Source organism: Anopheles marshallii, chromosome 2, assembly GCF_943734725.1.
Source record: "Anopheles marshallii chromosome 2, idAnoMarsDA_429_01, whole genome shotgun sequence".
Classification (NCBI taxonomy): Eukaryota; Metazoa; Arthropoda; class Insecta; order Diptera; family Culicidae; genus Anopheles; species Anopheles marshallii.
Genome location: NC_071326.1, coordinates 6,037,623 through 6,055,162, shown reverse-complemented (window position 1 = coordinate 6,055,162; position 17,540 = coordinate 6,037,623). Strand labels below are relative to the sequence as shown.

Here is a 17,540-nt window from a genome sequence, read left to right as displayed (position 1 = left end):
CCCCCCCCTTCTTCCTCCAATTGCATGGGCGCTAAAGTCGGGCACTAAGGCAACAGGTTTATGTCATTGCAATTCTGTCCGTTGCATACTTTGTCCGACGGTGAGGGGTGAAATTTCCGCCCCTAGCTGCCCATTCACAACTCGCACGATCAGATGCATCTGGAACAGTGCGCCGGCAGTATGACGAGAAATTGTTCACATCTCTAACTCATTCATCCCTATACGGGATCTAGACTCCGGGGTGATCGGCCAGTGCTCATATGACACAACAGTGCCAACCGGCCAAACCCAGTCAAACAGTCGCCTTAACAGGCACCCGTGATGCATCTCGGATATGGTGTGGTGCCAGCGGTGGCGCGAGCGAGACACCGGCCCAACCGGCCGACGGATGGATGGGCCATCCCATCCCAGCCCGGGGCCCACCGGTTGGACGCGCGGTCCGCGGACCGAAGGCAATAGTTTCGGTGGCCCGATAACGTACTCGGGTGGCTCGGCAAAAAAGGGCTAGCGCACACGGATGGTGAAATTCACCTAATTGGAGCGGTTATGACACGGTGCTCGCTCCCATTTGGATTCAGGAGAGCTGCCGGCCAGTTCCAGCCGGGTCCAGCGGGGTCCAGGTACGGTGTGCGCCCTGACGTTTGGCGCTGGCGACGGAACGCAGCTTCCGCGTTGACGCTATTCGCGTTCGGTTCGCAATTTGATATAAAAATACTTAGCGGCTACAGTTTCGACAGTAGATCGGTGGCACAGTTCGCGGTGTTTGGAAGGTGACTTCTTTGCAGTGGTGTAGTGCAGAATACGACGGCAGACGACATGAAAGCGGCAAAAGTAAATATCGCATCGCAAAATTGGCGCAGAAAGATTGAAGTTCTGATCGGAATGGTTCCTTCTGTTGTTTGCAGCTGTTTTGCGTTCTTTTCGTTCTTGCGATTGCAAGGGTGCAAGGTGCCGCTCAGCAGGAGGGAGTTGATCATCAGAAGCGAGCTATTGGACATGGGTACGGGCTGGGATTAGGGCTGGGAGCAACGGCCTTCGGAGCTACGGCTCTGGCAGCACCAGCACTAGCTGCGCCGTTGACGGCACCCATCGGAGGACCAATCATCGGTGCACCGATCGGGCCGATTGGGCTGCCAGCTGGGCCAATCGGTATTCCAGCCGGACCAATCGGATTGCCGGCCGGACCGATCGGACTCCCGGCAGGACCGTTCATCGGTGGCGCATTTGCACCAGCCGCCATTCCCGCGCTTCCAGCTCCCGGTCCGGTGTTTGCTCCCGCACCGCCAACAGTGGCCGTTGCACCCACGGTGACGCGTAACATTTTGACCACCGTACAACAACCCGTCCCCGTACCCTACCCGCAACCCGTCCCCGTCGACCGTCCCGTACCCGTGCCGGTGCACGTGACCGTACCCGTCGATCGTCCCGTGCCGGTACCGCATCCGGTCGCCGTTCCCGTCCATGTCCCCCGTCCTTATCCGGTTCCGGTGCCTCAGCCATATCCTGTCACCGTTACGCGGTAAGTTATCGAAACCCGGTGTGAAAACGCTTCCAAAGTTTGGCAACTTTATCATACCTTCTATTCTCAGAACCGTGGGTGTTCCAGTGCCTCAGCCATACCCGGTACATCATGCCGTACCGGTACCGCAACCCGTCCCAGTGCCACAACCGGTCCCGGTTCCACAGCCTGTGCCCGTACCGCATCCGGTGGCTGTACCGCATCCGGTGGTGGTACCGGCGCCTGTTCCCACGCTTCCCATCGCCCCGTTCCCGGCCTACGGATACGGTGGTTTTCTGCCTTCCTATGGCAAGGTGTACGGTGGTGGTATCACGCTGCAGAAGGTGTACACCGGCCACAGTCACGGGCTCGGTTTGTTGGGATTGAAGAAGTATCTCGGTTAAACCGTTGCCAACGAGCGGGATTATGGTAGTCATTTCGCGGTGTCATAACGAGTGCGAGTATGATTTTAGACTGTTTGTAACCTGAGCGTTACTGATTGTAGGGAGGATTATGATGGAGTTTCGCCAAGGGTGATACATTGTTGCCAGAGCAGTGCCACAAAGTAAACGTTCATATTTCGTACATTTACCGTATAAATAAAAGTAGTGAAAAAACTTAGTTGAAAATGATTTTTGTTATTGATACTATAGTCCAATCATTCTTAAAGTCATGCTTTCAACCAGAGGTATGAGAAAACAGTAGGGTACATCGCTTCATGGATAACAAAAATTACACACGACTGGACCGGTCCAAAATCCCTCCCGGACGAAAACTTCGTACGCAACACGCTTAGACCTCTTGAGGTTGGTGTGCCACTACAGAAGAAATGTATCGTATAAAGTGGAGTGGAATTCTGGTCTATTGAATCGAACGGAACAATTAGTAAATGTACTTGGTCAAATTGGAGCGGTGACAAGGTCCTGAGCTCCGGCATTAGGTCTAATAGATTGAAGGTTGTGATTCGAATCTCCACAGGTCTCCAAGGGGCATTATCTGCCACTGCTCTCAGGGTTCATACCTGAGGATTCATGAGAGTCGACAACTGATTTGAATGACTTGTAACTAAGGATTCCTATGAAAGACACTTCTCAAAAGATCAACACGTCTTCTTTATCGGCAACAACAACCTCCAGAAGTCTAGGGTCTAGGCCTGCCATTTCTGGATTTCTGTACCTTTATTTACCCGTAGCTTGATAGTCAGTCCTGCGTACGGAGGATTGGTCCAGATGGTATTTTGGTCCGGTCCGTTCAACATTATGACATAGTAATAGAACCTCCTTGATCTTTGCTTATACCTTTGAACTATTTATTGCTATCTAATGGCGCAATGATTAATCCTTATCTGTAAAATAAACAAAAGTTTACATGTCCACGGTATAACTGACTAGGAACAAATCCCATATCAGACCGAGTCCCCCTACGCAGGAATGTCTCTCAGCATTGTTTTAGATATGTTTTATACTGTTCGGACATCGGAGCCAAGGGAACCATCGAACGAGATTATGATTCATAAGCCTTGAAGACCTCTCTATGATCTTGACACTCAGTGTAAACCCACAATTGGTGATCGCATCTCTCCCAGAACAATAACCGATTGTCTGGCTTCATGATAAAAATTACAAGACAAAGTCGTTCAGGAGTAGTTGATAGTTCAGCCAAGTTATCAAATTTGATCTAAACTATTTTGTTGGATTGATCGAGTTGGGGAATCAACAAACAGCAAACATTGCAAATTTAAACAGCAATATTATGTTCTTTCAGTCTTTCCTTAGTCTAAAAAGGAGTGTGATTAACTGTGATTAATATTAAAATTTTGTTTTGATTTATTCAACTAAACGAAGCACACACGTATAATGCTAGAGTTGGTCGCTAGTGGCAACGGGTTCTGTCTCCCGCTTAACGACGGTGCAGGGTGGAGTAGACGGCACCGTGGTAGAGCGGAGCATGATAGGCAGCGAGTGGAGCATGATGCACGATCGGAGCATGGTGCACGATCGGAGCGTGGGCAACGTAGGTCTTGGCGATCGGGGCGTGATACGCAACGGGAGCAGCTACGAGCGGTGCAGAATGGGCAATAACTGGGGCCGGAGCAACGTACGAGTGCGACACCACTGCCGGAGCATGATGGTATCCCAGGCCGAAGTGAATGCCACGCTTAGCCTTCATCGACTCCATTGGTTGGTCTTCGGCGTAGACCGAAGCGACGAGAACCAGAACAGCGATAGCCTGCAAACGAATATTATCCAAAAGTTAGCACATCACACAAAACGCTCACAATCCTGCAGGAATCACACGGTCCACCATCACAGCACCGCACGGTTACCGAAATATCATCGACACCGTGCAGCGATTGAACGCAATCTGAAGTTGAACTCACCAAGAACTTCATGTTGAATGGATTGTGGGCTTGACACCGGGTGTACGGAGCTTGAGCGTGCGAAGCTGGTGAAGTTTCCAGGTGAACTTTGCGAGATTTATGATGCAGACTACGGCTGCCGATCGCGCCTTATATACGCACGCACGAGACCCCCAAACACGCCCCAAAACCGTTGCACCATCGGAAGGTGCCCGGATCAGTACGGTGACCGGCGTGTCACCGTCCGCCCTGGCATTCCGCGCGTACGCACCGCGCAATGAAAAGGGACAGGTCATGAGAAGGCAGGCAGGTCGCACGATTGCTCCGATCATTCGCTTGCCACCACCAGCGAACTGCGAGCGCACAAACCACCGTCAGTTGGATGCTGAGGTCTGCCTGTCTGCGTGCGCTGCGATAAAGCGGTGACTCAAAAACGCAATGAACATTACCGAGGGGAACTGTTTAGTGTGTAGCGGATGCAGGCGTTGCCACTGGTAAATGCAGTCCCTGATTTTGCACCGCAGCTTAATTAGGTTTACGTGCCCACGTGCCCGCACCGTCGTCAAGCCGGTCAAGAGGTAACCAGGTCTACCCGACGGACCGTGTGGTTCGAATGTATCCTTTATCGATTTGTCGCTTTGGCAGTCGCTACCCAAAGTCTCCAGCGTGATGACGGTTATGAGAGAAAGTTTGCCGTATTATAGAATTAAGTTCTTATCGCCCAGACCATAGTTCTGGACCATGGTTGGACATGGGGAGACGATTGCAGTGTTGCAAAAAGGGGAGGAAAGTTGAATCGTTTATGGTATTTTGATGAGAGTTCCAAAGTGACTGATCGGATGCCGGGTGAAAATGGAACTTTGGAATGGAAGTTTGGAAGTTTATATTAAAGCGCTGATTGCAATGCTCGTACCTTGCATTGTTTGGATGTTTGTTAAAACCTTGGATGATATTGATTGATATTCTTGCAGAGTTTCTGTTGGGAGATTTTAAAGCTAATTGTCCATCCAAATTTTCGAACATTCTACAAAGTTTTGGGTACAATTCTGGACATTTTTATCGTTTGCTCAAATCTCAATCAAGTGAGGATATGGACATGGGTCAAATCAATGGCACAGAGGGCTTGGCTTTTTCGTACGACAAAGGCTGAAATTGATGTCCATTTTTAACAGTGCGTTATGTACATTTTAGGACGATTTCTTATGTGGTACCATTCCTATAAACAGGTGAGTTGTAAGTTAAAGGTAGTGACCGATCTATGCACTATCGTATGACAAAGTTCTGGGCAAATTACTCCAAAGCAGACGACTGTGGCATAACAACACGCACGCAAGCTCGGCGTTGACAGGCTCCGTTTATAGGAAGCATACCTAACGAAAACTCTCCTCAATGCCGCGCTAAGAACTTCGATGCCTTTGAAGATGGCAAGGGTATAGTTTTTTTTCTCTTTGTGTGCTATTGGCTCAGTTTCCCGCACGCATCCCCCGTGAATGGTAAGGGTGAGTTTTTTCTCTCGCGATCTCTTCCTCTTTTGTGATGCTTTCCGCTTAATGCACCTTTATGGAAGGTTGTGGTCGCGCGTGAGCTGCATTGCTTGCACGATCGTGCGAAAATTTCGTTCCCCTACTGTTGCTGATAAAGCTGCCTTTGCTACACACATGTACGCTTTATGCGCGCCGATGCCGCATAATAAATAAACGCTACAACAACAACAAAAAATCAGTCTCCAAACAAAAGTCTGCCTCCAAACAAAAGTGAGACAGATTTTGCGTTATGATAAAAGGGCAGGCTGCCGGTTGTGCAGGGTTGTGTACCACCTGGCACCACCAGGATAGGCAGGCTGGCTGACATTGACCTTAAACCGGCTGTTGTTTGGCTGTTTGAGCCACATCAATCAGCCTACCCCGAAGCAATTCGGTGCGTGTCGATCGCTGTACAAAGCGGCGAAAAAAACCCTCGTCTTGTTGTAGCAAGGCACAAGGAGGAACTCCTTTTCCAGTGCCACCTGGGTCCACCACCACAAACAGTGACATTTACATGCTCCACAAAACGCAACCGAACCGTCTTGGCTGCCAGCGTCCGCTTGCTGACGCACCATGGTTGCCGACCCTACCACGTCACGCGTCGTCCAAGATGCGCGATGTGCTTCTGCATCGATGCAACCGGCGTGTCTGGTTGCTACTTGAAAAGGGAGTTTTGTACGTGGTTGGTGTGTTGGTGTGTCTTTCTTCATTTCCTTCGTTGATTGACATTCGATAAGTGGCCCTGTGATCGGTTCGCTGATGCTCGCCAGCTAATCAACGATTGAACTTATTCGATAGGAAAGTGATCGTTTCGCAACATTAGCCAACGGCTGCGTAACACCTTCACCGAATGGGTGTTCTGGAAGTTGTCCCTGCTTGATCACTGAGCGATCATTGTTAAGCATCTTACAGTCACATCCCAAAAGCAAGATCAATGCACATCACCCCAAAGCAAAACGAATCATTGTAAATAATGTTTGTCAATATGAATGAACAAGGTTGTCTTTTATTACGCATCGAAATCTCTCCCATTTGCCCATTTGCAGGGGTTAAGCACTTCCACAGCCACACAGCTAGTGTGGGCGGCAGGTGTGAGGGTATGGGTATGATTTAAACGCCAGACAACTGTTGTGCACTAGACCGTCTAACTGTACTTGGCGTATCGAACGTAAATCGAGCGCAAAACAGGTTCTGATACGCGCGTGTCAGCACGCACATTAGCCCCTGCCAGACATCTGGGCCATTCAGACGAGGCAAGTGTTTTGATCTTGCGCAACCTAGCAGCACCGGCAGCTAGCTAAATCAATCGCCAAACAGCGTTGCCAGCCGGCCCTGCCCGGTCCATGCCACGTGAAACCGCGAGTGTTTTGCCTGGGAAAATCCATCCGAACAGTGTCACCTCCTGCTCCAGCCACACCGACCATTCCATCCGGTCGGACGTACTGCGTCAGTGTGCAAATAACTATGAAGATCGTTGACGATTGAAGTTCATCTGTGACCAGAACTTCATACATTGCTTGTCGTACGGGAACCGTGCGCAACAGGAGAGGAAGTTAATGAAGTGCTAGAACAATTATAAAACGATTTGTCAAGTGTAATTCAATCAGCCGAATATGGTACTGTTGCCGCACGAAATGGCGCCCGCCTAAAGCGGCATGAAGCCTTTTCGTAAGGACACCGGTTGACCAATGGCACCGATGAGGCCATCGATTTCTTACCGATGCAACGTGGTGCAACGTGCACAGGAGTCTGTGCGGCCACCTATTCAACCTCGAAGGGAGTCGAAAACAACGATGCACGTGCGTGTGCGTGTGCCTCGAGCGAGTCTGCGACCTTTTCAGCGACAATTTTGACTCTTGCGCGGTTAAGAATGGTGCGAAGGTCCACGTACACATGCGCACGGTGGAAAGCTCGCACAGAACCGACCTCGGGCAATGGAGCAAGCGCAACAGTGTCACCTTGCGTACGAGAGGCCACCCACTGGTTGCTGTTGGGCACGCTGCGACACGTGTTGAAACGATGCATGAGTGGCTGCTGTGTGTAGAAACCTCCATTAACTTACCTTAGGGTGGTAGCCTCGAGGAGAATGTAGTCATCACTTGTACACTGTTCATAATTGATCTTTGATGATTGAGCACTCGCTAGCAGGTTTAAATAAAATCTTAAAACCTTTCAAGAAAACACTTAGGTTTTTAATGGTTGGTAAAACAATTTCCATAATTTAAACCATTGTTGTGTTGCAGCAACTGTCATACCGGGGGATTTTTTTTTTGAACGCGCCTAGAAGTATGCAATACATTTAGCACTCGATGGTTAATAGCATTAAATCGTATTACTTGTGCCGATTGTGAACCCAAATTTATTTTCTTCCAAGTAGTCCGCTTACGATAGCGTAACATTTTACGACGAGTAATTGGAGTTATCGAATGAATTCTTCCTACATTTGGACCGCGGAACGCAGCTTCCTCCAGGAACCCGTCGAACATAACCCGGCCTGCAAACGCATCCCTCCGTACAGGCAACCAGGCAGTTCACGTCCTCCACCAGGGTTTTGCAACTCTTCTGCACGCAAGGACCACAGCATGTGTACACCTCATTACGGTTGCATCGTGGAGCTCTTAAAGTAACGGCTTGCGATATCAAAACAGAATGGCGTTGTTTAAGGCAATACAACCATTTCCCGAAGGTGAAACTTACTTTTCATGGAACTCGTTGGGATGCACCAAGGTGTCGGAGTCGGTCTGATTGTTGGCAAAGGAAATGGTTTGAAGGCGGATGCAATGCAAACGATTAGGCTGCAAGCAAAAACAATGCGCCACACTGAGACCATATTGCAAGCTCTATTCTAAGAGAGTCTTACTAAAAGTCTTGTAAACTAATTATACCTTATGCAACTTATGCGTGATGTTTTATTCGGGTTTTCAGATATACCTTAAAAGTTCGTCCTGCTGTTCCAATTTGAGCAAGTGTTTCTCGTCTCGATGAGGAAACAGCTTCGCTTTTGTTTTTCTCGCGAAAATGGTTGTTTGTATCTGATGGGGTTTCCTTTGACTTCTGTACAAACACGTCTCTGCCGTATGTCCGGGTTGGGTTGAGTTTGGAAATGTCCTTCGAATGTATTCGGACGGGTAACTTAATGTATATTGCTTTAAACTGCTGCGTTGCTTTAAAAAGTTCTTTTTTTCAATTTGTGTGACTTGACAACTCATTTCGGCTGACAAATCATTTCGTCAAGCATCTTGACCGCGGAATGCAGCTTCCTCCGGGAACCTGTCGCACATAACCCGCCCTGCAAACACATCCCTCCGTGCAGGCAACCAGGCAGTTCACGTCCTCCGCCAGGGTTTTGCAACTCTTCTGCACGCAAGGACCACAGCACGAGTATTCCTCATTACGGCTGCAACGTGGAACTGGCGGATGAAAAACATGTGGTAACAAATACATATAGCAACAGAAACATTTTCCCAGGACAAGTCTTACGATTCTTCATTGATTCCGATGATTGGCACTTTGGTGAAGGTTTGGGTGTTGGAAATTTTCGAATAGGTTTGAAAGCGGATGCCATGCAAATGATTAAACAACAAGCAAAAATAATACGCAAAGCTGATGCCATGTTACACAATCTCCGGGCTCTATTCTAAGAATTGCATATCGCAATTCGTGCGTGATGTTTTATTCGGTTTTCAGACATCTTCCAAGCGTTCGTTCGGCTGTTTCAATTTGAACAAGTGTCGCTTCTAGTGAAGAAGAAACAGCTGGGTCAGTTGGGGTTTATCAAACAAACACGTACAGGTTGCTTGGCTGGATCGGAGCTCTCGGCAATGATGGCGTTAACAAACGAATAGCACGCGTTAGATGTTTTGCAAGACACTTTCCACCAAAGCCATCGACATCTTTCTCTGTTTTGCCTCTTAAAATTTGGTCAAAATGAGTGTCTGAGAAGACGAAGCGGAGGACCTACATTTCAGATCTACATATTTTCTAAACTCCCAACAGGTTACTCTTAAATATTAGCTCGTAAAATGACGTTAAAATTTAGATAAATGATAACTAAACGTCAATCTATTTTTCTTTCAAATCTTTGTAGATGAAAATTTATAGCACCCCGTATAGTATAGAGCCCCAACAATTTAAAATTGGAGGATGTAGGGCGCACCATCATCTTCATTTAACAATTCGAGAACGGAATGCAGATTCCTCCGGGAACCTTTCGTACATAACCAGATCTACAAAAACATCCCTCTGCGCAACGTTTACAGTAAACATTTTGCACCGGATGCGTGCAACTTCTCTGTACGCAAGAGCCACAGCAGGAATAAATTTCATTCGCCCTGCATCGAGGCATTTTAGCCGCAATTCCTAGCGAATAAAACAAAAGTGATGTTAAGTTTAGTACTCCATTTTTCGTTATAGTTTGATTTACCTTTTGTTAATTCTGCTTGAAGACACCAGGGCGGAGGATTGACAGGGATTAGAGCTGATGCGGTGTAGAAACATAAAACACCGCAGGCAAGAATAATATTCCAAATAGATGCCATGTTAAGGCAGTCGGTGGCACAATTCCAATTGAAAGTGTTCTCGACTGAATGTATTGCCATTTGTGGGCAAAGTTTTGTTCGATTGTTGCAACACAAGATTCGTTTGAACGAATTTTTGTTTGATTAGGTGATTTTCTACACTGAAGTTGTTTTGTGTTGGTATGCGAACATCTACTGTTGATTGTGTCAGATGAGTACCCTACATGTTTCTCAAGAATGATGATTCTGAGTCCTTGATGCTGCAAAATTGGGGATTGTATCTACTTCATACACACACCATTCGCCATTCGTTACTATTTGCAAAATATGTGCAAATGCTTCGATACCACTCCTCTATACTTCACGATTCGGTTGTTTGCCAAATGTGTATAATATTTGAACTGTCTGGAGTTTTCATTTCCGATTATTTTTATCATTCCACTTAACCTGCGTGACCTTGTCTGTCGATGAGGATCAACAACATTAGCTAAATTTTGGATATACTGTTTGTACAGATAGGTTTATAAGCTACGCTTTGGTTATATAAAGCATGAGATTGGCGAGAATAGAGCATTGCTGCACTGGTTTCGTAACTCCAGTATGAAGATTCACATCGCTTTCCTTCTGTTGGTCGTTGCTGTTGTACTTCGTGAAGTACATGGACAGACCGAGGAGAAAATCATAATTCCTTTGGAGCCATGTCTTGCCTGGATGAAACCCCGTTAGTTCAAATCGTGCTAATGTCTCCATTATGGATTTTTTTGATCATCATTGACTTTTTTCTCCTTTCAGAACCAAAGTGTCCTGTCAACGAACGCTATACATGCTGCAAAACATGTTTCGAACGAACGTGTCGCAATAGAAAGATAGCCGTGAAATGTGCCCTACCGTGCTATGGTGGCTGTATTTGCAAAGATGGCTACATACGCGCCGTTAACAAAGGAAAATGTATCCGAATCAATGCCTGTGGACGACTGGTAGACATTTTCCCAACATTGGCTTAATTTTATTGTACATTTTTTGTGCTTGTAAATAAAATTATGATGCTAGAACTTTCATGCTATAAATATGTGTTGTTTTCATTTTACTTGCAAATGGTATGTTATTGATTCAGCCCTCATTTTTGTGGAGGACTAGAGCCAAGGACACAACAAGGACTTGGTCTGTTACAACTGCATTCAAATATTTCCTTTAAATGAATTTACTAACATAACATTTATCTAGTGTCCCATCTCCAAGCATGATGGCGTGATCGTCGGCCATAGACATTTTAATGACCAAATTCGATATGTTAAATAAGTATATTACAGCTAAATAGATCGTCCGAGGATGGCCAATATATTTGCTGGAAACCTAAATCCTAGGAGGCGGTTGGTGTATTTGGTAGCGACGCCGGTATCACATGATAGGCCATTCTAGCGAAACCATAAAAAAAACATTTAAGTTACAGTGTTTGAAGAACTCAGTGTACGTTGAAACATTATTTCAAAATGGCGGTGATCGTAATTTCCGGTGGTCTGATCGGTCGTTGCCTGCCATTTCTGGCTTACTAGACTATATAGTTTTACAAATAAAATAATTTAAAAATTATTTTAATACCAATTTAAATACAAATAATAATAAGACAAATAATTTTACCACGTAGCTGGATAGCCAACCAAGTCCTTGGCTACGGGGGATTGTTCTGGTTGGGATTTTGGATCGGTCCTGCCGTGTGAAGACTGATGCTGCTACCAATACACCACCAGCCGCCCATGAGTTTCAACGTATTCGTATACCAATTCAACAAGTCAAAGGAACCAAACATTGCTCCCTTGTTTTGTAAAGATCGAAACGCAAATATTGCTGGAAATGCTGTATCTACTTGACACAGACACAATTCCCAAAACTCATCACTATTTGCAAAATGTGTGCAAATTCTTCGAAACACACCAAATCTGATTGTTGCGTGTTGCAGTTGTTTGTCAAACAAGTCTTTCTATTTTCGTACCCAGCCTATCTGAAGTTTCTATATCCGTATTCACGTCCTGTATGACCTTGTTACGCGGTGGGGTTCAACAATATTAGCAAAGTTTTGGTCAGATCGTGTATACAGTTGGGTGTATAAGGTGCGCTTTTGCTATATAAGGCATGCCAGTGGTATTGCAGTCAGAGAACTTGGTTTTCCTGGACTGATTTCGTTACTTCAGTATGAAGATTCATATCGCTTTCCTTCTGTTGGTCGTTGCTGTTGTACTTCGTGAAGTACATGGGCAGACCGATGAGAAAATCGTAATTCCTTTTGAGCCGTGTTATGCCTGGATGAAACCAAGTAAGTTAAAAATCGTGCTAAATTCTACATTTTAAGATGTTTTGATTTTCATGTGTTATTTTTTTTTTTCGTTGTAGTACCCAGGTGTAATGCTAACGAACGTTATACATGCTGCAAACCTTGCATCGAACCAGCGTGCCGCACTAAAGTCGTATGTGTCAAATGCAAGCCGTGCACGGGTGGTTGTGTCTGTATAAACGGCTACATACGCGAAACTCCTAACGGAAAATGTATACCAATTGGTGCCTGCAGAACGATTGAAATCTTTTTCTAATTGATCATTCTATTGCGAAACGGTCTCGTTCGATAAAAACAGTGTGAGAAATGTAATAAATAAACCGATGTTGGGGTTTCCATTTGCAAATGAAATGTAAAAGTGCTTAAAAGTGTCAAAATTATTTCTAAAAACGCTATTAAAAATTTAATTTAAATTAGCATGTGCATATTACCGGACGTTTCCCACAGGGCACATACAGTGACATGTTTCCTCTATTATATTAGCACCAATTTTAGCCTTGTTTGTAAATCAAGCCTCTCTACTATCGTGCGTAGTACGTCTGAATATTAGACTCCTATTTTTTGCACTTATCTTATCTTATCTTATGTTTTCGATGTGACCTTGTTTGACGAAAAGGATCAACAACAAGCTATATAGCTCTTTTTGAATTCGATTGTTTGCACAGATGGTCTCGAAAGGGTGCGATTTTTTTCATATAAAACGTGTCTCAGTGCCACTGTGAGAGAATTTGGTTTTCCCGAACTGATTTTAATACTTCAGTATGAAGATTCAAATCGCATTCCTTCTACTGGTCGTTGCTTTCGTACTTCATGAAGTACAAGGGCAGGTTTCTCCTGCTGAACCCTGTTTGGCCTCAATGAAACCAAGTAAGTTATAATTACTTTTTATGTGTTTGCATTATTCGTTTGATTGCGGCTGAGTTTTACCTCTTTTAAGAACCAAAGTGTCCTGCCCATGAACGTTATACATGCTGCAAAACATGCTTGGAGTCGACGTGTCGCAATAGGGACATAGCTGTGAAGTGTGCTGGACCCTGCTATGGTGGCTGCATTTGTAAGAAGGGTTACATACGCGCCACTACTAAAGGAAAATGTGTTCGAATCGAAGCATGTCCAAAGGTCGTGAAAAAAAATGTCGTTGTCCCAGACCTGGGCACAGGATAGGAGGATGCGCTCAGGAAGCGATTATTCGTTTAATTCCAGTGTTTCTGCAACCTTTCCATTGCAATGCCAGCCTAAGTAACACTCTTACTTCTCGTTTATCGCACCATCGTACGATCGCGCCGCCAGCTGAATCTGCAGTTTTTCTTATCAACTGTTGTTTGTCAAAGTGAGTTGATTGGCCTGGATTTGACTGGCACAGCAACAAGTTATCCTCAAGAAAAACGTAGCGATGTTATTCTTTTCTTTTCTAACTCCCTAATATATTCTCTATATTGTCAACCTGTTATCCCATTTATCATTCATATCTGGCACATTAAAACATTTTTCCGCCTTTAGCACATCAAAATGCGAAATGAATTATATTTTCAATCAATAAAAAAAATCTATATTTTACTTAAAAAAAATCTACATCTGAAATCGCTCTTTTTTTTCATTAATACGTAAAAATTTTTCGAAAGACACTACACTTCATTGATCTAAGGCTGTGTACCAAACAAAACTAACTGCTAAAATATCTCCTATTTCATTTATTGCCTATTGCTTCCTTTATTCTGCATGATACAGAACAACAACATAAGCCTAGCTTTGGTTAAGATTGTTTGTACAGATGAATTTCTAAGGTGCGCATTTGTTATATAAAGCTTCTGATTGGTAGTACAGAGGAAGAACTTGATTTTACTGAACGGATTACAATTCTTCAGAATGAAGATACACATCGCATTACTCTTGTTGGTCGTTGGTGTCGTAATGAACGAAGTACAAGGACAGAGCCTGCTTGTTGAGCCTTGTCTGGCTTGGATGAAACCACGTAAGTTATAGTTCTTGCTTTATGTTGCTCTGTTGGGTGGATAGTCAGTCATATTGATATCTTTTTAGAGCCAATTTGTCCTGTCAACGAACGCTTTACATGCTGCAAAACATGCTTCGAACGAACGTGTCGCACAAGAAACATAGCTGTGAAATGTGCCCCACCGTGCTATGGTGGCTGTATTTGCAAAGATGGCTACATACGCGCCGTTACCAACGGAAAATGTATACCGATCAAAGCTTGTACAGTAATCCTTTTTCCAAACTTTCCCTGATTTCTCTCATAACACCATTGAATGACTGAGAAAAACTTGATTCCTTACCAATAAAAGCGTTTTTTTTTCAGTTCCAAATCAATTTTTCGCTAGTTCTTCATTTCGACCCGACAAAAGTTCACTGAAAAGGAACGTCTGGTCTTATGTACTGACTGGTCTGGTCCAAAATACTGAATCATACGAAATTCTAATCATGAGGAATGGCATGTTCGGTTCATGAAGATGTAATTTTAAATTGTCCACATAGAGATTTGATAGTGCCTTCCAGTATCCTAAACATTTGTTTTCGTAGAAAACTTCGATTGCCTTCTGTTAAATACTTATACAGATACAGAGTCAAGCTTCCAGTAGGAAGCTGGCGATCTGCAAAGCGCAAAGCAGTGAATGATATCAGTACACAGTTATTGGCATAATAATTTATTTTAGTAAGTAATTATTACAACAAAGAACTGAACAGTTAAACTTGAAACGTCATCCTAACAATCAGATCATCTGCCATCAGATCATCAGCGTCATCAGGCATCTGGTGATTGGGTTTCTTAGTATTGTTCAATGCTGACCGCCCTATCTTTTATTCATTATGGCAACAAATTACGCAACACTGTACTGCAGATGGAACGCCAGCTTGGCATTTTTAAAGTATTTGATCTGGCTTACTCCGATGTTATTTTTCTTCGAAGCCCCATTGATGGTAATTGTTATGGACCACCCTATGTCGCATCTGTGGATCCGACACGGTAACTCACCGCTGACAGGTAACGGCCAGCGGTCGATGGTGTAAGTGCGATCCACCGGTGCCAGCGAGAGGTCAGCGTACGGGCGCGCGCGGCCAGACACTTCGGTTCGGACAAGCGACCGCGATGAACGTTTGAGAGGCGGGAGTGTGCATGTTGTAAGGTGTCGAATTTCGGTATAGAATATATTACTTTATAATACGTGTGTTGTAAACGGTTCACGTGTAATTCATTTTCGTGCATGTATAGTGTCCTCCTATTTGGCGCGAAAGAAAACATAAAAGTAATGAATAAACAACACGCAAAGAACGTTAAAAAACCTATGTTTGTATACTTCTGTCTGTTGCGCACAAGACACGTGCAACGTTTTCAACATAATTTTCACATTGTTGTTTTCCGGTACGAAATATTTCACTTCCGCGTATTTTGTTTTCTTATTGTTGTGCAATATTACCTTGTCTGTCGATGAAAATCAAAAACATTAGCACAACTTTGGACAGATTGTTTGTCCAATTGGAACCAGACCTTGAATGGTACTTCGTATAAAACATCCCATTATGGCTGTAAAGGGAAGATTTTGTACATACCTCGGTTATCCAGGATGAAGATTCATTTCGCATTGCTTTTGTTAATCATTGCTATCGTACTTAGCGATGTACACGGTCAGGATGCTCCTAATTCCGCGTGTACGAACGGTTTGACACCAAGTAAGTAATATTTGTTCTGCAGTATTGGGTATCTTTCAGTAGAATTGTAAATGTAATTGCGTTTTATGTCACTTTATTTTTCAGCACCTACATGCCCTCCAAAAGAACGTTACACATGCTGCAAATGCGGAGAGCCTACGTGTACTTTTAGACGCGCTAGCACATGCACCGGTTTGCCGTGTGTTGGAGGGTGCATCTGCAATAAGGGTTTGATCCGGATTAGAGGCAATGGGAAATGTGTGTCGATTATTTCTTGCCCTAAAAGTATAGGCCCATTCTTCCGGCCCATTTATTAATTAACCTATAATTCATTCCCCCACATGATTCCATTACACAGATTTAAGTGGAAGAAGGATTTCAAGGGAATATTGAAGAAATGATTTTCTTAACCAGTTTAACGTACAAATTTTAAATTTCAAGTAGAAAGTTCTCTAACACAATAAACACAGATACAATATACCGTAAACACCAACAGCCAAGTATTTTGTTTCCACGATTGATCAGAAACTCCCCCTGGCATCGACAAGTTCGCATTACCAATGGTACAATTATTTTTCACCTTAACATCTAAATCCAATCGTTCGCCCTGGAGTCATCCATTGTCATGGTAAAGTGCTCATCATGCATTGATGACCTACAGCAATATGAAGCCGGCAACGGGGAGGAAACAAAACAACTGGCCTGTAATTTTGTTTTCACTGTTCAATACGTATCGGATCGCAGCATGGCACGATAAAGTTTCCGTCCGGCGAGTTGATGGAAAATGTAGAAAAAACTTGACAATGTCTAAATCCTCCGTGATTGATGAAAAGCACATTGGTGTAGCGGTTCTTCTTAATTTTTTGTATACATTTTCGGACATGATAATTTATTGTTTTGCGAGTTTCTAACTCTGTCCTTCACTGCGAAATGCTGATTAGCGTAAATGAAGTATCGATCCATTTATTAGCAAAAACAATATTTTCTTTAATGTTTATTTTTTATATGATTTTTAACTAACTTGCATAACAAATTTTTACAAATAAAATATACTTCAAGTTCCAAAACAATTGTTGCTACATAAGCTATACCATGAAGTTATCAAACAGCCTGCTTAAACTATTTTACCGCCTACTCTAACTTATTGTGCGTTCGCATCGCAAAGCAGCACCCCTAGCACCAGTAGCATTTTTTCTTCTAATTACCTACAATTAACATTATTTATTACATCATTTACACTAAGGCTGGCCGCAACCCGCCGGCGGGGCAATTGAAAACAGAGACAAGTCCTTCCCACGTCGATCAATAGCACATTTGCATTTTCTCAAAATAGGATAGCAAGTGTTTAACGCGTTTAAGGACACCTCGCAGGACTAGGCGGCCGATGTGGGACAATAATAAGTGCGACGTGGCATTGGATTCCCGCCAATAACATTACTACCACAGTTTCAAAATGACGTCTTGTGTTTTTTAAGTTCCATATTTTCCTTTTTTCCACAATCCAAGGTTGGGATATCATACGTGCACGCACACACACGCGCGCGCGTACATCGCAATTATGCCTCTTTCCCCCATTTTACAGCAATGATACGGTCGATGATGATAATGGAAAAAAAACATCGGATTTTGCACATCAAGCGAACTTGAA

At 44.2% G+C, this 17,540-nt stretch overlaps 2 protein-coding genes across 2 annotated transcripts; one reads left to right on the top strand and one right to left on the bottom strand.

The window, feature by feature from the left end:
* The first annotated feature begins 816 nt into the window (after nt 1-816).
* LOC128719597 (tetra-peptide repeat homeobox protein 1-like) lies at nt 817-1,902 on the top strand. The gene is made up of 3 exons (XM_053813223.1): nt 817-831; nt 906-1,519; nt 1,590-1,902. Exons 1-3 carry the CDS (start codon nt 817-819, stop codon nt 1,900-1,902), a joined length of 942 nt encoding a protein of 313 aa, XP_053669198.1.
* A 1,495-nt stretch (nt 1,903-3,397) lies between these two features.
* On the bottom strand, nt 3,398-3,890 carry LOC128708542 (larval/pupal cuticle protein H1C). The gene is made up of 2 exons (XM_053803520.1): nt 3,879-3,890; nt 3,398-3,727 (listed from the first exon to the last, which is right to left on the bottom strand). The coding sequence occupies exons 1-2, from the start codon at nt 3,888-3,890 to the stop codon at nt 3,398-3,400; spliced, it is 342 nt and encodes a 113-aa protein (XP_053659495.1).
* Between the last annotated feature and the right edge of the window lie 13,650 nt (nt 3,891-17,540).